The 23,008-nt window shown below is 38.0% G+C and overlaps 1 protein-coding gene across 4 annotated transcripts in view; it reads left to right on the top strand.

Moving 5' to 3' along the window:
• The window catches only part of LOC113993801 (ankyrin repeat and sterile alpha motif domain-containing protein 1B-like), a 195,472-nt gene that overhangs the window by 129,153 nt on the left and 43,311 nt on the right, over positions 1 to 23,008 (top strand). For all 4 annotated transcript variants that reach the window (XM_039387706.1, XM_039387705.1, XM_039387704.1 and 1 more), the window contains 2 exons: positions 15,072 to 15,179; positions 20,475 to 20,654. In XM_039387706.1, coding sequence (XP_039243640.1) covers positions 15,072 to 15,179; positions 20,475 to 20,654 — 288 coding nt within the window. The remainder of the gene's footprint in view (positions 1 to 15,071; positions 15,180 to 20,474; positions 20,655 to 23,008) is intronic.

The following is a 23,008-nucleotide window of genomic DNA, read 5'->3' as shown; positions in this document are numbered from 1 at the left end:
TGCAGGTCAGTGGAAAGCACCACTGAGGGATACCAGCCCAGGTCTTGTCCATAGAGCACTCTGTATTTAGAGGTTTTGTATTCTTCATATATGGAAATTCCTCCTGCCCTCGATTTATTTTTTATGGAGGCTTTGTTAATGCACATTTTCTTTTTGCACACACAGAATGAAAATGTGATTGAAGTTAAAAGAATGAGTGACTGCACAAAGAGAAATACACACACAAATATATATATATATTTTTATATATATATATATTTTCTGAGTATACATCACCTAGTCTTTATTCTTAACAAGTGGTATGAAGTGGTGAGCTGTGAGGTAAATACTACCCTTTTCCCTTCTCTGATTTTAAGAGATATGTGTGGAAAAAAACGATAGCTAGTGTAAGCTTTTGGAATTTTAGTGCCTATTGAAAAATAATTGCATGCAGATCTTACAGTAGACACTCTTCATTGTGCTTGTCAATTGTTTCACAGCTTTACACATATTTTAAATGAGATAGCTGGACTATGCTGCTTTAGCATTTAAATGAAGCCAAATTAGTATTCTGTCAGCAAGCAGAAGGGGTTTTTATACTAGAAAGGTGTAGGAGGGAGATGGATAATGACGGATGAAACTTGCTGATACAAACACATGCCATATTTTCTTAAAAATATGAAATTATTTTGAACGACTGAAGCTTGTAAATTGCTAAAGCTGACCCTAGATGATTTTAACATATATGCCAATTCCTGAGGTCTTATGAAAGTTATTAGCAAAACGATACAACAGTAACATACAGGAGTAAATTTCGGTATTTTCTAAGTATTTCTTGTATCATGACACAGTAATAATTTTTGGTTTAGACAGTCAGAAAATGTATCCTAGGGAGAGGATTTCACCAGATTTTAAATAGCTAAAAATTAGATGCACAATTTTAAAAAAAATTATAATCTATACCAGGAGCCTGTGTTCATAAAATCAGTTCTTTCTTCAAAATTATATTTAATAGCCAACCATTCTGAAAAATGCTTCCTATTGGTGAAAGAATTAAACAATCATACTATGTGTGGTAGTATACTAAGTCATCCTAGGTCACAGCTGGTGATGGGAGCTGGTTGCAGTGCTCCCAGCAGCACCACTTGTACAGAAGACTGCACAGACCACGAGAGAATAGAAATGAATGTGGGTGTTTGTTCTCTTCATTTCAACGGTATCCTAGAGGTGCAAAACAAGGACAGAGATTGCTGAAGAAAGGCGGTCTTTTTCTGCAACCTTGAGTGGTTATCCCATAAATAACATATATAATAGATGTTAAACATACATTAAAAATGTTTACTGCATGGTTATTTCACAGCTTATGGAGGAGAGCAGATGCCATTAAATCAAATCTGATTTTATTATTAATCCAACTGCTTCCTTTCCATTTTTCTCTGGGCTTTTTGCCTTATTCATTGGTCAGCAGTTTTTGCCCATTCTTCTGCTGTCATTTTGCCCTGTCACCTCTGCAGTGGTCGTCTGGATGAGGTGGGAATGTGGTTGCAAGTGCAGATGAGATTGCTGATCTGGGTGGTGGGTGATGGGTGGTAAAGAAATGAAGGGGACCTAGAGCAAAGCTGCAAGGGAAAAGGAATTTGGGGTCAGTTGAGCTGAAAATAAGATGTGAAGAGAGAGAGGGAGAAGGTTGACAGAGGAGAGAGAAGGAAGTTGAATTTGTAAAGAAGAAAACAGGAAAGTTATCCGAACAGCCAGAAGAGACAGATAAAATTATCTACTCTAGTTATCAAAAAACCTTGTGATGTCACCTATTGATATCCTTCAAATACTTGCCTTTTAATTTTATTGTAAAATGTTATCCTTCCATTAGCTATTTCTCATCTGATTATTATAATGACCCATTTTCTGGTCTTCCTATTCTTCTCCCGTGTTATTCGTCCTCTTAAAATTTCTGGAACTCGTTTTATCTCTCATAGGTTCCAAATTCCCATTTCATTTTATTCTTTCAGGAGCTTGCGTTGGTTGTATCTGCAGTTAAGAAGCAGGTTAACAAAACTTAACATTTGTATTTTAAGTTCTCAACAGATATAATTCCTTGTACAGTTTGCACTTAGTTATGGCTCATAGTGTGTCTTGCCATCTTTTAATTTACGATTTGCACGTGGGATTTTGTCATTTATTTGCTTTCCCTGAGCACAGATGTGGAGGCATCCCTGGCCTGTACAAGGTGTTACTTCCCATTGGTCTGTAAAACAAATGTAGATTGGAATGTTCGGTAGTTCCAGTTCTATGTGAAATTATTTGTTAATGACTGTGTGTTCCAGAGATGAAGCATGGAGCAATGAATTCAGCATGACCCTGAGCAGCACTTGTTTGCCGCAGTGGAGCTGTGGGACGTCTGGGAAGCAGCTCTAAGCAGGAAGGGCATGCCAACGTGGTGGTGGGAAAATCTGTGTGTTGAAGCATTCCACTATGCTTCAAACTCCTCCATCCCACAGCCTACCAGCATCTCAGTTTTGAACTGGAGCTTCTGTGTCAGTCTCCAGAAAGCTCTACTGGCAGAGAGCTGTTGTCTAGAAATTTCAGGGTGCTACCGAGTGCACTGTGCTCTGCTCCCTCCACAGTATGGATTTTCATATCCCGAGCAGTTCTGAAGAGCCAGTACATTCAGTGTTTTCACCCAGAGGGTAGTTGGGCACTGGAACAGGCTTCCCGGGTAAGTGGTCACAGCACCAAGCCTGACAGAGTTCAAGAAGCATTTGGACAACACTCTCAGGCAAATGGTGTGGATCTTGGGGTTTTCTGCACAGGGCCAGGAGCTGGACTCAGTGATCCTGATGGGACCCTTCCAACTCAGCAGATTCTGATTCTATGATTTTAAAATGTTTTGTTAACTTTATGTATAATTTTAAATCTTCAAGGGTGAAGAATCTGGAGAATTTTTCTCAGTCCATCCATGCCACACTTTGATAGGAAAAGCCTGGCTGCACCACTCTTGTACTGGTTCTGTCCTCTGGGCTCACAGCCAGGGAGGGCACCCAGCTCCTGGGGTCTCAGTGGGAACATCAGCGCTTGGTAAATTCCTTGCAATCGGAGTTCATTGGATCACTGGACCAAATTTAGGGTGAACCACAGAATGAGTTCCTGAAAATGAAGAAATTTTATTTGTGGTACAGAAACATAACGTTTCAAAAGCATATATTAAATTTAAGACAGTCATTTGCTTACAATTCTGTTCAGAAATTTGGTTTACTTATATGGTTGAGTATCTGTGAGAAATCTGAGAAGAAAATAGGGACACAACACATAAATGTAAATATTTTATGATTCAAAGGTTCTTATTACAATAGAAACAAGTTTAAATGTCAGGATTCTTAAAATTAGAAAAGGCTTACAGTTTTCTGGATCCAGATCTGGATCACAAATACAGGAAAAATTAAAAAACCTGCATAAATGAGATGTATGCTTGAATAGTAGAGTTTCTAAAACTATAGTTAATTAGCAGTGACTAAATTTAGGCTTACTAATTTGAAAAGCTAAAAGTGTATTTAATTCTCTAGTACAACTCAGAAATGCATTTTAAGTCTAAGTCAGTCATGTGAAAATACCTTATATTAGAAAACATAGCACATACGTAGGTTACATTATCATCTAATTGTCCATAATAAGAGGTTTTTTTCTCTTTGCTTGGTATTCATATAAATTTACTCTTCTGATTCATTATTAATCATAGTTCATGTGGTGATTTGGCATAAAAAGTTCATGACAGGATTTCTTATAGTGAGTTAATGTGATCTGTGCTGTAGTGCACATTTGTGACAAGATGATATAGAAACTTATTTGCTTTCACAATAATGCCTCTGGCTATTATACCTAACACTATAAATTAAGAGATATAAATATACATATAAACTAATGTCTTTTTTGCTTTAGCAAAACTTGTCATTCCAAACAAATGTGCATTTTCATGGCATTACTTCTGATCTGAAGGGTGATTATTTAATGTTATAGTAACGCTTGTAAAATAGGATTAAAATAGAGTATGATCTTTGTAATGCATAAATGGGCTGAGTCAGTTATATAAGTTTTAATTGAAGAAATGTGAAAGTGATTTATTTTGAAAGTACAGATCACATGAGAGAATATAATGAACTCTGAGTATATCACTGAACAGCAGTACAGGGGGAATAATATGGGCAGGAGTAGAGCTACTGGATATTTGATTGAATATCAGTCAACAACAGAACACAAAAAAAGGACAGTGATATATGAATGTTGTGCATAGTAGCAAAAGGAGTGTGTATAAAAACTTGTAGATTTCTGTCTCTTAGTGTGCTTCCCTTTATGTTTCAACTGGGATAATGTGCATATACATTGGATTCTTTATGTCCACTTAAAACAAATTAGGAGCAGAAGATAAATCTCTTGGTTAGAAGAGTTTTGCAAAATTGCATGTACGTTATGATAAATGACTTGCAAAAGGTAGTAAAATTGTTTATAATGATGAATTATTTTCATAAATCAATGAGAACAGAATAAGAGATAGACAAGTGACAGTTTAGGTTAAATATTAACAGAAAACATAATTCAAGAATCAGAATGGTTAATCATTGGGTTAAGGATATTTATAGTCACAGAATCATTTAGGTAGGAAAAGACCTCTCAAATGGTCGAGTCCAACCGTTAAGCTAGCATTACTAAGGTAAGCTAGCACTGCTGAGGTCTTTGCTAAATCACAATATTTAGAATTATAAAAAGGCATGACTAGAGATTGGGGAGATTCATGAAAACATTCAGAGTGGTTTGGGAATAATTATAGATGTGATTTAGGACCTCTGACTTCTTGCAACATGGTACTGCTGTTAGCTGAACCCACAGGTCTACTAAGTCATTTTGGTTTCATGCAGGTCCAAAGATCCCCTCATGTAACATTTTTGCAAAATAAGGACTTGCTGGTGTTCTGCTGCTGATGGGAAAAGTGGGGACTGGAATCCTTGGACCTGTCTTTCCTTTTGACTTTACTGCATGTGTTGAATGGGCTTAAGGTAAAGAAAAGCAAAACCTGAGCTGTGGAGATGAAATTTATCCTCCCTTTGAAGAGGAGGATTTTTTCAGGAACTTTTGGTTAGATTGAAATAAAAAGGAGAAAGAGTGGAGGTGAAGAAAACATGCTGCACTACCCTATATGAGGAGTCAGTCCTGTGCAGCTCTTCTCACTGAAAAAATTCAAATAGAATTTATAGCTAGAAAGCCTTTCCCATGACAACCCATTCACTGCTGGGTTTTACCAGAATGCTTCATTAATAATGGATCTGCCCAAACTGTGGAATTTAAAAAGATACACACATCTATATTCTTTTTAATTTATAAAATAACTTTATGGACAAAAAGTTTGAGATGACCAAAGCTTTGCTGGTTTTCACTGCTAATATGAAGTTCAGTTTATTTTATTTTTTTTTTTAACTGTAGTACAAAATCAGCCTCCTGTTTGGAGAGAACTCTTCAGTACAGCTTGCTTTGTTCTAATTTGGTTATGTACAAAAATGTTTCTTCCTTAAGCCAGACTAATGTTGAATGTTTAATGAAGGAAGCTGCATCAGAAGATATGTATGATCTGAATAGCCTTGTGGTTTCAATTTATCTCAAATCATGCAGACAATAATCTTTTCTGTTCGAATTTGTCGTGTTTCTCAGAACCACATGGGAAGAACTCACTTAAGCTATTGACGGATGAATATTTTTGCCACTTTATTTGTATCCTTTTGTAACCCCACTTTTTGATGGTGTTCTTTCCTGCTCTTACCTCAAGGCATAAAAGAAAAAGATATTTTGAGAAATGCTTTTGCTCTCCCCTTGCTGCCCCTGGCAGAGTTAATCCAGCCATCCTGCTGTGCTTATAGAGCCTGTTCTTTCCCACCCACGGTGCTTCCTCCTCACAGATTAAGAGTCAAAGTACAGGATGATGCCGGCACTGCCTGTGATGTATGAGTCTCCTCTGCCATGGTGGTCGTTGCCTTCTTTTAAAATAGTAGTAGCATTGATACCATTGTGACAGCATTAAGGATATAAACGAAGTAAGGCTATAAGGAAGAATTAATAGTTTTTTTGAAACCATATCATGTATTTGGAAAATGTACAAGATTTGGGGTTCAGAATCTGACAGGCAACATCACAATCCAAACTGAATGTGGATTAGTCAAAATTGTTCTTAATTTATTTAAAGTTTGCTGATCATTCAGACTACCTGAAAGAAAACTATAGATTACTATAGCTGGAGTTGAGATGAATTGGTAGCTTTTATGTATGTAGCAGCTTCTTCTGTTTTGTGTTAAAGGATGAGATTGATGAAGGTGGAGAGGAGTGTGAAACCTGGGGAGAGGGGCTGGTATTTAATTCAATAATTGTTTAATGAGAAAAGATTACAAACCATTATAGCATAAAACAACTGGAAAAATAATTTGATGGAGGATCTTTTATTTATTATTTTTATACTAAAGTTGTATAAATCATAACCTATATGGAGGTTATCTGTCATTCAAAGTTTATTCTTTTAGGGAGTGTCCTTTCTGAAAGGAAAGTGATGGAATTGATCAGCTGACTGTTACTGCAGTGCAGGTAGAGCGATAATTGAGGACCCTCTTTACATCACATCAGAGATGTAGGTGCATATTTCCTGTAAATTAATGAAATTAAGATCTTGATAGTGGTGACATCCCTGGACAGCATAACACCTGGTACCCAAAGACAGAGTCAATGCTGCCTATTACCAGCACATCACAATATGTGTTTTCCTCCAGTGTGCCAAATACTGTCAAAGACTGGTACGGCCAAGCCTAAGCAACCACTTTGCAGTAGAGTGAATTCACACTGATTACTGGTAAGACAGGAGCAGTTATGATAAGAAAAACATTTTTCATTGAATGGTTACCCCTTCTCTGACAGATTCATTCCAGTCTTCAAGGAGAAAATGGCAGACACCTGACAGACAAACTAGAAAACTAAATTTAGTGACTGTTGAATACTTCAAAATATAGGCTCATAGACCATGGTTTCTGTTAAAGTGTTTGCTTTAGGGTTCTTTACAGATTTATTTTTTTATGCTAGCTGCCCTCTTCTTTTGGGTGATCCATTGCGAAAGAAACTGCAGATTCACTGTGGTGGACGCATTTCGTGTTTGGCTTGCACCGCTGTAAGCACAAGCAGCTGTTGAAATGAAATTTCCACCCCTCCCTCTTTCCCCTATCCTTGGTTGTACTTTCCTGCCCATTTACTTGTGCCAGTGTTAGCATCTCTGTGGTCAAGGAAGAAAGGAGATGAGGAGCTGGCCATATGGAGAACTGCTCCCTGCCTCCATCCCAGGTCCGTTTTTAAGGTGGTTGTGATTCCTGGAGTGAGATCCTTGTGAGGTTGCTCTACTGCAGCTGCTCCTACTCTGCAGCCCAGCACCCCTCCTGTTGGACCACACCCTGGTATTTATTTCTGCAGATTTTTCTTCTAAGGAAGCAGTTCCATGCCATGAGACTTACAGGACAATTCACCTGTATTTTGGCAGTGAATTGGGATGGGATGGCCTTAGGCATCATGCTGTCAGTTCATACTGGTAGATTATTATTATTACCAGTGATGGTTCCTGTATCAAAGCCTACAAACACTTTCCAAGTTTTTGTAATTATGATACTTTTACAACTCTTCCTCTTAAAAAGTGGGTAAATATTCATGTTAACAATAGAACAATATTGCATTATCAAGTTTATAACTCTGAAATATATACTGCTATCGGGAATAGGTGGATTTTGGATTGCTGTATGTGATGTCCTGTATGAACTGCTCCATAGCATGCTGGAGCATGTCCAGAGAAGGGCACAAACCTGTTGAAGGTTCTGGAGCACAAATCTGATGAGGAGAACCTGAGGGAGTTAGGGTTTTTTATGCTGGAGTAGAGGAGGCTCAGGGGAGACCTCCTCACTCTCTAAAACTACCTGAAAGGAGGTTGTAGCCAGGTGAGGGTTGATCTCTTCTCCCAAGTTACACGTGACAGGATGAGAGGAAATGGCCTCAAGTTGTGCCAGGGGAGGTTTAGTTTGGATATTAGGAAAAATTTCTTTACTGAGGGGGTTGTCAAGATTGGAATAAGCAGCCCAGGGAAGTGGTGGGGTCACTATTCCTGGAGGTATTTAAAAGATGTGTAGATGTGGCATTTAGGGACATGGTCTAGTTTTAGTTTTATGGTTGGACTCAGTGATCTTTCCAACTTAAATGATTTCTGTGATTCTGAGATAGCACATCCTGAATGAAGCTATAGGTAGCCTCTGTTCATAGATCTGGCTTGAACTAGATATTCAAGAGTGGAATTGATGCTTTTAATGTGAATGTTTTAGAACACAGAAAAAGAGTTTTACTAAACTGAAGTAACTGTAATGCAAAAGTAATTAGGTCTTCGTGCATACTTTTGGTAACTTGCAAATATTCTAGGAAAATAAGTGTGTTCTGAATAGCATTTCTTAACATTTGTTCTGATCACTGATACAGGTGCTTCTGTCCAGTGTTTGGCTTTTCTTTCTGTATGTTGAAGACAGTTTATCTGCAGTCATTGTGTATCTAAAAGATGTTGATGATTTAAAATAAAAAAAAAAAACCACAGAGGGACTTTCATTAAATTCTAGTATTGGAAAGAATTAACACCATCTTAGGTTTTTCACTATTTTTACTGCAATTTTTGTCAGACTATATAACTGTATGATATAGAGGCAAACAATTTACTTTCAATTGTAATATATTAATATCTTTATAATTAACTGATACTATTCCCATATTACAGAGCTCACCTTTTCATGACAGCATTGGTTATAATTGTGAGCTAGAGTAATTTGCATTTTTACTCTAAGCGCTGAATGGCTGTTTGCTTTTTCTTATATTATGAAAACACTCATTACTGTATGTTATTAGAAAGCTTAAAAAAAAAAGCTATTTATTTAGTAGACAAATGTCCCATTCATTAAATGGGCTTAAATGTTTGGGTTTTTTTTCCTTTTGCTTGGAATTAAGTCTGTGATGAAATTGAATCAAAATCAGAAAAAAGGATCCATTTTAGAGGTGTTAAAATTTTCTATGGAGATTTGTGTTCTGTCTTTTATTTCTCATTGTACAAAGTGTATTTCATGCTTGTGTACAGATTAATGTCCTTTGCTGATAATTGCCTATTAAAAATAGATAAATAAATAATTAGCTCATTACAAAATGTGTTGTAATACTAGTAACTTTAATTATAATTCATCTGCTGTGTAAGTAGTCCTGCAAAATATTGTGGGATGACATATTGGTATTGCAATTGCTCTCTCGTGGTGCTATATGATTAACATGGAAGACCTCAAGGAGTAATAGTACTGCAGGTCTCTGTGACCACACCTTCTCCAAATCTGATCTAAACCAGGAACTGAACCTGTCTTTAGCTCAACACACAAATGGAAATGGAAGTCCCCAGTGGAGGGAACAGTCTATCCTTTAGGACTCAATCTTGGGAATGTATTCCACCTTTCAAACTGTCCAGTATTTTTTCTATTTAACGCCTGTGAAAACAGAAGGAGTGTTTTCACTTAATTTACAGATCTGCTCAGTGCTTGCCATTTTTCACATAAACAATATTTTTAGACTTGTCTCTTAGAACAGAGTAATCATTATTGTAACAATCTTGGTGTTTGTATGTATAATAGATGTTTAGGATTTCTGATTCATGGGGTTTGGAGCCTAGTGTGATAAAAATGCACATATATAACATTACATCTGAGGCTTGTAAAATGATCGAACCATGATTTAGTTTTTAAAAGGCCGTGGATTTAACTTCCTCTTAATTAAAAAATTGTTTTTAAAAACCAGTTCAGTGTGCAGCCTGAGACACATCCTCAGGAGGCAAAGTGACCAGCTCTCAGTTTTGGCCAGGTCTTGTTTCATTGCATTTTACTTATTTTTATTAATGAAGTATTAAATTGATATTTTTTCAACTGAAATATTAATGGTTATTGATTACAAGCACAAAATTACAGTTAATTTTTTTATCTTTATTGGAGCTAAAAGTACTAGCACCTGATATTTTCAGTCAGCCCAGCCAATTGTTAAACTGATGAAAATTTGGAAAACACTTTAATGACAAAAATGGCTTCATAGTGCCAAAGTCTGTCTTGAGAACTTCTGCAAAAAATAATGAATTCTTACTTCCCTCAGTCTGACCTGGGGTGGCAATGGCTGAGCAACATTGTAACACCACTTTACTTGGAGAAGACTCTTGACCTTAGCTTTCTCAGTACCCTTAAATGGAAATCTGCAGCTAAATTATTTGTTTATTTAAGTGGTGGGTGACCAAATAAACATCAGTTCCTCATGATAATGTATAGAATTGGGAATTATGAGACAGCCATATGCTTTTGTGAAATGCTGTCACCAAGACAAATGACATTGTTTCCCATTGGGTAATTAATTCCAGAGTAGTATTATGCATATTTCTTATCCTTATGATATGAAATAATTATTATATGCATAAGTCTCTTAAAAGTCTCTTCATAGGCATAATAAACAATTGCTTCCCCTGAAGTTCTGGACACCAGAGAAGCTGCAGCAAGCCTCTGACCTTCAGAATGTTTTGGAGCTCCTCTGTTCCCATGTGATGAGAAAGAGCATAAAGTATCACTATGTGAAAAATGCAATAGAAATTTAACATGGTTTCACTGGATTTGGCTGTGTCTGGTATTGGTAAGCCACTGGGCATTCAATATCATAGAATCATAGAGTGGTTTGTGTTGGAAGGGACCTTAAAGATTATCTAGTTCCAATCCCCCTGCCATGGAAGGGACACAGTCCGCTAGGCCAGGTTGCATGAAACCCCATCCAACCCAGTCTTGAAAACTTCCAGAGACGGAGCATCCACAACTTCTCTGGGCAACCTGTTCCAGTGCCTCATCACCCTTACAGTAAAGAATTTTTTCTTAATATCTAATCTAAATGTTTCCTCTTTCAGTGTAAGTATCACAACTGACTCGGATATATTTAATTTTCAAAATATGCTGATCATTACATCATGTAATCTTGGTCAGTATGTGGGATATAGGGTTTTTTCGCCTTTTTCGATTGTTTCATGGGCTTTGTTTGTGTGTTTGTTTTAACTGTTAATGCTGCATTAGTGTTCTAGCAGTTCTGTGGGTAGGATTTGTAAAGTTTGGAACAGTTATTGATGCTGAGAATTTATACAGCAAGTGTGTCTAGTCCTTTTTCAAGTTTTTGGTTAAATCAGTCATGATAATCAGGTGAATTGTACTGGCTGATGTGGACTCACTTGGTGGGTATTCTGGGCACTGCCATGTTTTAGGATTAGCCCTGTGGGTCAGCACTGTGGCAGGAAAGAGGTAGTAAATGTATCCTCCACTTGCAATTCCAGATACCTTGGAGTTTACTCCAATATGACCAGCAGTAAAATGGTTAAGAAAAATTAATTTAGCTAGGGTTTTGGGCCATTTACTTGTAGAAATAGGAAGATCCCACTTTGTTGGCTTGCATTTACTATTTTTTTCTCAAATTTTAAAGTGTCTGATGCTGCTACCAGAGAATCACTAGTACTGTTCTTATGACTCTCTAGTTCTGTTCTTATCCCTCTCTAGTTTTGCACTTTGTGGCTGCGTGTTCAATAGTGCTTAATAGTGTGTTCCTAGCGTTCAGTTGCTGTTACACATGTAGTCCAGACCACTTGTGCTATTATAGTACTAATTTTAGCCCGTACAGTAACGTTTCAGATTCTTCGAAAAGAAAAGGAATTGATGTCCTGAATTTCTGTAATCTTTATAATACTCTTAAAGAAAGGTAGAATAATTATAAAAATACAGTATTGGATATTGGATATTATTATTTAATTAGAAGAAAAGATCAGGCAGAAGAATGTTGCAGAAATAATACTTATTTTTAGATGGAATAACTTGTTAATTCCAGCATCTGCACATACACAGTCATCAGGGAGTTATTGGGCTACATGTATTTTTTGAAACATCTGTCAACTAAGCCAGAAATCTAAATGTAAAGTGTTACATTGCTTGTATTTGTGGATTTCTTACATTTCCTAGTGGAATTTCATTTTGTATGCTAATCATTGCAGAGTATGGAGGTAAAAATAAGATTAAATTTGTGTGCATTTATCAGTTCTCTGGACAAATGACTTGCCCCATTCTCCTTTAATTGTGTTACAGCATCAAATATAATCAAATATATGAGATTAAGTTGTATCATTTTTGTCTCAGGTATCCTGCTGTCAGTGTGGAAGGAAGTATGTCATGTACATGCTTTTTTTTTTTCTTTTGTCCCAGTAAGGAAATAACAGGCCGTGGGTGGCCTTAAGGTACTCTGAGCAGGTTCATGCCATGTTGCTGATTCCTACAGCAACACTGCAAAACTCATTTCTTTGTTGTATACTAAGTAGCCTACAGTCTATTTGACAAAATGCTTCACTACATAGCTCTTAGGTGTATTGTGTTGACTGTCCCTATTCAGTGTTACTGTGTTCAGTGTTACCTGGTATATACAAATTATTCATGGGAAGCTAACTTGTGGGCTATGTAAGTGCATGACTTTTAATGGTTACCTAAAACACAGCATTAGCATATGTCTAAGGTATTGCTTTAGGCAGCTGTACCATTCCACACTGTTGACCTAAATTTGTGATACTGGACATTTTTGATAAATACTGTCAAAGATAATCCATCACAGAACAAGTTTCCAGAGTTTTAGGATGTTTGTTAAACTCTTATAACTCAAATATAGAAGTGTTTCACAAAACAGTGTTTTACATTTGTAAGTTAAGTAACAGGTTTTCCAAGTAAGAAAATTGCTAGGGAGTCATTTCCAGAAGAATACAACTGTCTTCAGTTAGTGGACTATGTGCTCCAGACGAGACTGTGATGCAACTGCCTTTTGACTGAGGACCATATGTTTCTGTAGGTTGCATCATTAAATCCCTCTCACTTCAGATTTGGGGTGGCCACCATTATATTGGAAAAACAAAAGGTGGAGTAAGCTTAGCAGTGCATATGGTGTTTAAAGATCTGTTTTACTTTCAAATTGAGCACAGTTTTTGAAATAATTTAGCCATTTAGACCTGTCTACTCATCTCTTATGACTCATGTCCTTTTCTCTCCTGTTCTTCAACAGCTCTGTGAAGTCAAAGAGAATTACTTTGTGTGGTTTGATATAGCTAATAAGACAGTCAGAGTGCTGAGGACCTTGAAACAACCCAAGAACTGTAGCTTGGCTTAAAAATCTCTGGATAAATGATCTTGTTGATGGGGAAGCATTATGAAAGAAGCAAGTTCACTGAAGTGCATTACTTGACTAATGCTTAAAGCAGCTGTAGTTCATGCACGTGTTTCATATGGTTAAATATGGAGACAAACTGTGCACCCTTCTGTTTAACACTCAATGTAAACTGAATACATAACTAAGTCTCCTGCATGCCTCAGGCATTTCTGTGTGTGCTGCATTATCTCAGCTTCACTCGTACTTCTCTAGATTTGGGCTGAAAGAGTATCACATAACAGGGTGGTTTGTGGGACTCTGCAGCTTGGGTCTGCTGCTGAGCTGCAGGGTCTGCAACACCTCTGTAAGCTGCCTCTTGGAGGAAGGCCTCCATCTTCTTCATGTCATAGCCCATCGCTTTGTAGATGTGGGTAAACAAGATGGTACTGATGTTTAACAGTGTCAAACAGCACAAAGACCTCTAAAAGAGGAAATGTGGACAAATTCACATGCCCATGGATTGACAGGATAATGGATGCATAGGGATGGATACTAGAATAAAATGACAGTGTGTTGTGAGATACTGGATCTAAGAGATGTAGTAGGCGAGGTGCTGGGATTTGGGTTTTGTTTGTTCTTGTGAATGGTAGCTCTTAGTGCTGCTGCTTAAGCTGAAGTAGTTGTTCACTTAAGATACAGCATTTTCAGGGTTTTTTTGGGGACTATTACTTTTTCTAGGTTGAGCGAGAACTTCCTCTCGACTGAAGAGTGTTGACACACAGTGGTCCTAAATATAGTGGGAAGTACTGTTTTCTGAGAGGGAATGGAGGCAGCTCTGGTGTATAAAACCACATATACAGTCTGGAAGTTACGTAAGGACACTTCTGTTTGCAAAGCAGAGGCTTGCTGCTACAATTAGGGCTGCTTTACACTCTTTACACTACAGCCATTGTAGCCATTGAAATATGATTTTTTTTTTCCCCACTAATCTGTAAAGTTTTCAACTCACTGCTTCTCTTTTCCCTGTTTTCCTGAGAGTGATGATGGTTTTGTATGTGGCAGGGACACAGAGAAATACAGATGGAGAATAGTTGCAGAAAATTTGGAACAACTTTTTTGGCAGCATTCTTGGAGTTTGGACAAGCATGAGATATTTGAACATATCCACTGGTGGACATGTTTGTGTGCAACATGTTTTTTTCTTTGCATCTGATAAAAGTAATAGAACTTCAGGACAAAGTTTGTCCATCCTGTGTTTCTTACACAAGGATGATTCTCCACCATAATGCAAACTGCATGTGATGTTTGGAGATTACCTGTGAAAGGCATAATGAGTAGATTTAGAAGTGATAACATTTATCCATTGTATGATTTCTTTTTTCCCTTCTGTCCCCCTCTAAGCATTCCTTTCTCTCTTCCTCATCCATCCAATGAATCACTTTAATCCTCATCACTCACCGTTTGCCTGCTCTTCTACATTTCCTTCTCCAGTCTCCTCATCCCCTTTCCTTTTTTTTCTTCCTACTCTGCTACCTTCTCTTCATTTCATTTTTGTCTCCTCTTTACTCATTTTTCAGTCTGTTTTTTTCAGTCTTCCACATCTGTACTTGCTCTAGTTTCTTCCTTCATTTTACGGCATTTTTTCTCTGTTTGATCTCACTTCTCATTTTCTCTGCTGATTGTTTGCCTCACACTCTGTCTGCTCAGCCTGTCTAGAGGACTAACTTGTTAAAAAGTTTAAAGAGAAAATGGCTTCACTCTGAATGGATCTTTATTTAATGATTGCCATGTGTTTTTTTAATGAGATATTTTTGATATTATTTCAGGTCTTAAAAATTAGCTTGATTGGCCACCGGAAGCGCGTTCTGGCGTCTTTGGGAGACAGGCTTCACGAAGATCCTCCTCAGAAACCACCTCGGTCAATAACCCTCAGGGTAGGTCCCCATGAAAATTTGTTTGCATTTCTCAACAAGTCAGTAAGCATTTCGTAACATTCACATGAAAACAATGGCTGCTTTTAGTGGGGTTCAATTTACCTCACTTCAGAGGTGTACAGTATGGACATCTTAGGCTGACCTGCTCAGTCACATCTCCCCATATAGCCAGCAGAGATAAACTGACATTTTTACAGGGTGATTCATCTGAGCTGTTTCAGATGTCTGCCTTAGGATAAATAGTATCTTAGAAGTACCAGCTTATCTTTGCTCAGGAAACTAGCTCAGAACCAGGTGTGTACAAGCTGCACATCTACATTTGCCCTCAGGAATCCCTGCACAACCCAGCTGATCGATACTGCTGAAGGAGTGTTACCATTTTCCTTTTATGTTTTTGAAGGCTTGCACTTACTTTTCAGACATATGCTTTAGGCTGTCTTTAAGGAGAACCTCTTGAAATTGTTGATATAAATGCCATTAAGATGTTTCTGTATATCAAAAGTTTCATCATGTTTTTAATTTTCATTTGTATTCCCTCTTTCAGAAATGTTGTTGCGATGTCCCTGGGGTTTTTCCACACTTGACCACATTTAATCTCTTCTCATTATACCACCTTCACTCAGTTTCTCCAATCCAATGCCTTTGCTTACTTGCTGTCTGCTACTCTTATCAAGTTGTAGTCTGATGACCAGTTCCTACTGTGTTCTCTCCAAGGGAGTTCATAGCAACACTTTTTATTTTTATATTTTAGGTCACACCTTTTGCATTTGATTGGATCTGATTATTTTTATGAGGCAGCATTTCTGACTGAAATCTCATTTAGGATTAAATTTAAAAATGTCAGAGTGTCAGTGCTCCCAAGTTAAATTTTCTGGTGTAAAGAAAAATACAGAAAGACAGAATGAGGGCTTATTTTCAAGTGCATTTAAAATTTCTGTGACCAGCCGATTTTCACCCTGCTTATTCTCAGATGCCCCATACAGGCATTTTAGATCCCGCCCCTTAATTCAACCTATTCGTAATGCATATTGAAAAAGGTCTGACAAGTCTATAATGTGCTTTAAGGCACATTGCACATACATGTAAATGTTTTTCTTGTACTTTATTTTTTATGTATTATGTGAATGATTCCTGATGCATGACAGGTGTTAAAACACTCCAAGGAAAGAGAAATATATCGAAAGGCACACTTTTTTCTCAATGCCTTCAGTACTCTGAACAGGAGAATCTATTCCTCTTCAGCGGGTGGGAAAGTTTCCACAGCCCACATTCTTGGTCAGGACTATATATTCTCAGTTAATTCTGAAGAGAAAACTGGATGTCCTCCATCTGTAGTCAAAGTGATAAAAAGTATCTGCTGCGCCACAGCTAGAGCTACTGATGCGGGCCAGTGCTAAATGTCATTTATCACCTCTTGGTACTAGAGACTTCACAGAGAATCCTAAAGAGGAGGACATGCATTTGGAATAAAGGGTTTTTTCCATCAACTGCTTCTATGCCATTTTACACAAAAGAAAGACATAGTGTTTAGTTTGTACTCTGCAATAATTTGTAGCTTGAAAACTGGTTTAAATAAACTGTCTGCTGCTGCTAGAAGATTGATTTCTTTAGAATCATAGAATGGTTTGGATTGGAAGGGATCTTAAAGATCACGTGGTTTCAACCCTCTTTACCATGGGCAGGGACACTTTCCACTAGATCAGGCTGCTCTAGATCAGTAGGAAAGGTAGTTTGTTATTTAAAGAGTCTACTTTTAAGGTCCCAAGCTCAACTTAAGCAATGCTAATGCTTTATCTTTTTTGACTGTTTTTTGTATTAGCCTTTAAAATATTTCAAAGGAAAAGGTTAAATATTGAGGAAAAGCAAAAAAGCATTAAAAATATCTACAAAATCTGTTATTCCCACAATAATTGTGTACTAAGGAAAAGTTATTTTGATTCAAAGTTATATATTCAGAAGTATAGTAATTGCTGGATCTCAGTTTACTTGTGTAATCTTGTTGTCCTTCTTTGAGTGCATGATAATCTTTAATTACAGAAGCAGTTTCCATATTATTCATGGAAGCCTGTCTGCACCCAGTCAGCACTGGAGGCTGGAATTTAAAGTGAAGGACCATCAATTTAGGCAGAAAATTTGGAAAAGTGTTACAATAGTAATGACAGTATAACACAAGAATTAATTCACCAGAGAGAATTCCAGTTTTTGGGAACTGGTTAGACAAACATCTGTGGGACATGAGGTATTCCCAGGCGGCTTGAAGAAGGATCTCTTCAGCTCCCTTCCAGCCCTAACCTTTGTTTTTCCAGGTTTATATGACTGGCAGGACTGACAGGTGGGCATGAAACAGATTTTGAAAGTGAAATATATGGTCAGACATCCCTTCAGGTCATATATCCTTGCATTCACAGCCAAGTAGAAACATGGTATGAATACCTGGTGACTAACAGTATCATGGTACTGAGGCCGTGGTAGCACCTGCAAGGGTGTCCATGCTTGGTCTGCAGGTTTGTTGAGGAGATGAGAAGGTGGGTATGGAGTGAGGATGAGGAATGAAGGAAGAATGGGAGAGGGGCTCATGATTAAAGGAATAGCTGTACCTATGAAAATACAGATTTACATCTGCTTTTGCCACAAAAACCTTGGATAATGCTTGTTATTTAGTTAATTGCCTCATAAACAGTTGCTAATTGTATGTTACCAACATTCTGCATATTTGACTGGAGTCTGGTTTATGCTAGTGCTGAGCACACAGTGCTACAAATTACATCAACAAAGCAGCGGATTTTGGAATACGAGCACTTGGAAAATCAGGAATAAACATTCTAATTGGTCATACGAGGTGACTGATACTTTCTAAACTTTGTGTATCTCATGTCACCCACACAGAAGTGGTGATTATAAAATGCCAGAAGTCACAGGGGCATGGTGAAAATTAATTGATTGACATTTATAAAGCAGTTATGAGCATCATGAATATGACAGTATTAATCATCCTATCTTTAGAGCAGGATGTGAATAGAGTTTAGGAAAGGGGTTTGGGGCCATGAAACAAGGTGAGAATAAGATACTGACTACACAATAACTAATGATAACACGGTGCTGAGTATATGACAATATGCTGCACAGTTGAGGATCCATCTGTGCTGTGAAGGACGACTGTGAGAAAATAGCATAAAATCATATAATTACATACTGTTCCAGAATGCAAAGGCATGATAATTCTTGTATTTCTTGACTTGGTATTTCTCGTCTGCATTGCCTTGCCAGCAATCTTCCCATATAGATCTCAGAGTGAACTTCCTCTTTACATGCAATTTGATAAAATATGAAAAGCTCGATGAGAGCTGGAATCTACATGTTCATTGCATGGTCATCTGTCTCTTTGATGCACTGACAGCCCTATCAGTCTAATGATAGTGTGTGAATCGTGATTTGGAGCAGAGAGGGGTTACCTACCTATCTGAAGCAGCAGGTAGCAGTCAGTAAAGAGGATCTTGTTTGGTGCCCCTGTACTCAGGTTATTTTCAGGGCAGAGGTCTGTGCACCATCTTGTCAGGCCCAGAGAGGGTAGGTTTTAGAGATTATGCCCCACCAAACCTGAGCATGTGCAGACTACAGCTTTTTAGAAGCTTGTAACTGGGCCGACTGTAGGTGGATTTTTGTGAAGGAGGGAAAAGACTATTCCTAAGAGGAAAACACTCTTTTCTTTGCCCTGGGAAATGTCAAGTGCTTGTCTCAAATCATAGGAAAGCTAGAGAATTTAAAAAAAAAATCCAAGGTAATTAAAAATTGCTTAACTATATTTCCCTATATTTTTTCTTGTTGGTTGACTAGAGCCAAAATGAAAAATACTCATCCATTACTGTGATTGCAAGGAATAATGTCACATAGACTCCTACACTTCAAATGTTAACATCAGGTGTTACTATGACTTGAGTCCCTTTCCTTTCCATTTGGAAGAGATTATTACTCTCTGATTTCTTACACCAGCTCTTGTTTCTTAACAGCATCGAGTAAAGTATCTTGATGCTTTTCAGAACTGGGCTTGCTTCAACCTAATCATGCATGAATCATCCAATTTAATTCTCTCTTTAAATAAAAAGGCAGAACTTTTTACCCTCCATGCACACTGGTGCAGGTTTGTGCTTCCTCTAATATTTTCAGGTCCCTTCTTGTTGCTAAGTATTGAAATAGAGTATTACAGCGACAGGTGATTTAGAGAAAGTCTACACTGTGCAAACATGCTCCTGGGTACATTCTGCCTCCAGAGAACTTACTATCAGAGAAATCTCTTGTGTCAGATAAATTGAGCCCAGTAACCTACATCATGAGAGGGGAACGTTTTCCCATTCGGTTGCTATGGCAGTGTTTTACTGCCCACACTGGGATGGTACAGATGCAGACTGTCTGGCCAGTAGGCTGTAGGTCTCTGCTCCTTCTGATGGACCTCCAAGAGTGTTGAACAGTAGAGCTGGGCACTGATGTTTGTAGTTGGTGTTTGAACAAGTGATGTGATGTGCATGAGAATAAGTGTTTCCAAACATACGAATGGTGGCTACAAATGAGCGGTGTGGTAGCAGATTCTGGTAAAATGGATGATCAGGAGGACCCCTTTACCTATTTATTAGATAGAGTTTATGTATCAACTGAGTATGGTATTTGTACACTGACTGATACAAGGTTCATCACAGATAACAAGAAAAGACCAGTGAAATATTTGTGCTCTGATGCTTTCATGTGTTCTAGGAATTGTTACTTAGCTTGTGTCTGATATCTGGTACTTCCAGTTAAAATGGATGTTCTGCAAAACCTATAAAAATTGCAACAAAGTATCTATACTGTGTAAATGGACATGCATTTCTTTTTTTCCAGCAAGAGATGTTGCAAGAGTTCAAATCACTTTCAAATCACTTTCACTGCTCAGAGTGGCTGCTCAGTAGTGAGAATGTATTTCATCTTACAAATAGCTAGTCCTAAATCATGGCTTTATTTGGGCCTTGACAAGAAGTAACTCACTGTTTTATCTCTCCAGCAGTCCTAGAAGGAAGTATATATAACACAAGGATGTTTTGGAGAGGAAGTTTGCCACTAGTTCATGTAAATAGTGAATTATTTTTCCTTCCACATGGGCTCAGCACGTTAGGTAGCAAATCTCAAAAGTTCATCCACAGTAACCTCTACTGCAGGAATTGTTCCTTATTTTTTTTAGTTTGAACCATTCAAATACACTTTTAAATGTGTGGTTTGAAGTCAGTAATATGCTGTTCTTATGCTGCATTTTATTTCTCTGTCCAGGAACCCAGCGGTAACCACACTCCTCCTCAGTTGTCTCCATCACTTAGCCAAAGCACTTTCACTACTGGTGGCTCCCTGGACGTTCCCCACATTATCATGCAGGGCGATGCAAGGAGAAGAAGAAATGAAAACTATTTTGATGATATTCCCCGGTCAAAGCTGGAGAGGCAGATGGCACAGGTAGGACTAAAACAATGCTGTTAAAAGGCTGCACCTTGCTACATTTGGTTACAGAACTAACCCTGACCGGAGCAGTGGGTCCTATATGAAGTTTGAATCGTAAATGACAAAGGTTGACAATTTTTTCAAGCTGTCTGTTCCAGCTCTCTGTACTTCAAATAGTGTAAGTTGGCATGTTGGTGTATAATTTCTCCTGAGAGGTTGAGTTTTGGGGGGCTTTAGGTGCCTGGAGGCTGAGATGAAGGTGGCTTCTGCGCAGCAGAGCATACAGTCTTCCCCCTGCATTGACTCTGCCTCTTGTTCCTGTAAGAAGGTGCAGATTCCTCAACTTCTGAGCAACCTAGATAAAAATAAGGTGATGTCAGTTCCCTGGCAGAAACTTAGAGGACTTGGAGGGTGGTGATTGCTGCATTTATTAATGGAGAGGGTCAGCATTCTGCAAAACTGTGATATGGAGATATATCTTGAGTGTTTAAAAAAAGATTTAATGATGCAGAAACTCATTTGAGCATCACAACAGCACTAGACTGAACTGGATGTTAAACTGTTCATGAAAGAAAGCCTAAAATAGTCTCCACCTCTAAATTTTTTCATCCAATCTCTGAAAGAGTACTGATATTTTTAAATTAATGTATATATTGACCAGAGTGACACCTTAGAATCATAGAACCATTTAGGATGAAAAAGACCCTTAAGGTCATCAGCTCCAACCATTAACCTAGCACTGCCATGTTCACCACTGAACCGTGTCCCCAAGGATCGCACCTACATGTTTTTTTAACACCTCCAGGGATGATGATTCCACCACTCCCCTGCACAGCTCATTCCAATGCCTGCCACCATTTCAGTGAGGAAGTTTTTCCTAAGGGGCAGAAAATTATGCATGGGTAGCCTGTTGGTGAAAATGCTTTAGAATGAACTCAGCTGGTTTCTGGTGGTACCTATGATGACAGACAGCCAGGTCTTAATTTGCATGTTGGGAACAGGGCTTTGATTTGCTGTCAGAAGCAGATGGGCAGCCAGGGCAGCTCCTGGAGCGACTCACTCCATGAAGGAGCAGGTTGCTGCGTGCTGCCCTGCATGAGGCTTCCCAACAGTGGCTCTGCCTGCCACAGTCCAAAATAGAGCTTCTGTCCAAAATTCAAGCTCAAAATGGAAACAGCTATGCAAATAATTGTGTTATAATGAACAAAAGGCTGCAGTCTGTCAGCTAATTGCATGAACAAGAAGTAATTAAATAAACAAAGAAAACAAGGTGCTGCCATTACTTGGGAACACAGAAACAAATTGAATTCCATTTGTTCAGAGAACGTTTCTAGAGAGGTGAAATTGCATTTGTTTGGGTGGGCCTGTTGCCTTGTCTTTTCTTAATCTCCTAATTTTCTGCTATATAATTTTATTGTACAGAATTAAGGAGAAAGTTGCCGAGTGAATGAGCTTGTTTCCAAACCAAAGTCTGCTGGGCTTCTGTGGCAAGAACAAGGTTGAGCTGAAGTCCAGCAAAGAAAAGCCGAGTTCTTAACATGAAAATATTTCTTTGAAGATTATGAAATTTAGGTGTTTGAGCATAAAATGCATGCTTGCTCATGGCTGAGTAGACTGGTTCATCTACTTAGTTCATTTTATTACTTCATTCACAAATCCCTATTCTCACTTCCTCTTTTAGTCACTAATATTGAAGACAAAAAAATCAAACAAACCACAACAACACAAAGACCTCATGCTAACAATTCTTTCTGTTTCCATTTTACTCTTTTCTTTTACTGTTTGAGGTCCTGATATTACCAAGAGGTATGACATAATCTCATATATGATACCTGGAGATTTTCTCTGTGCTGTTAAATACTGCATTTTCAGTTGGAACATATGTTGCATGTCCAAAGAGAAAATTGAGAAGTTATTATTTGCACCAGTCCAAATTGCTGTAAAACCAATCAAGTGCTGGGATTTGTTTTGGTTTTGTTTTTGGTTTGTTTTTTTGGGGGGATGGTGGGTTTTTTTTGTTTGTTTGTTTTTTGTGAGACTGTGTACCCACTGAATTAAAGACTTCAGTGCCTTCTGTCTAACCTTAACCATGGAATATATCAGTCATCCTTTGGGACTCCAAAAGGGAAAATGGATTCAGATTAAATCCATAAAACAGTGGCTTGTGTTAGTCCCTGAACTCCAGTCTGTTTGAAGTCTTTCTCAGCTCTGCCCCCAAATTCTGCATTCCTGAAGTATGTAAAATTCCCTTTGACTTTAACGGGAAAGTCAATGACTCCCTCTGGTGATCATTCTCAATAAATTGGACTCACCCCATTAAGAGGCTAATCAGGGATTTCTTCAACCATTCAAGCCCAAAAATAGATTCT

The sequence above is a fragment of the Pipra filicauda genome, unplaced genomic scaffold (assembly GCF_003945595.2).
Source record: "Pipra filicauda isolate LSUMZ 115617 unplaced genomic scaffold, ASM394559v2 scaffold583_size265894_pilon, whole genome shotgun sequence".
Lineage (NCBI taxonomy): Eukaryota > Metazoa > Chordata > Aves > Passeriformes > Pipridae > Pipra > Pipra filicauda.
The sequence above is the reverse complement of the archived record's forward strand: the minus strand, read 5'-3'. Positions and strand labels throughout refer to the sequence as shown.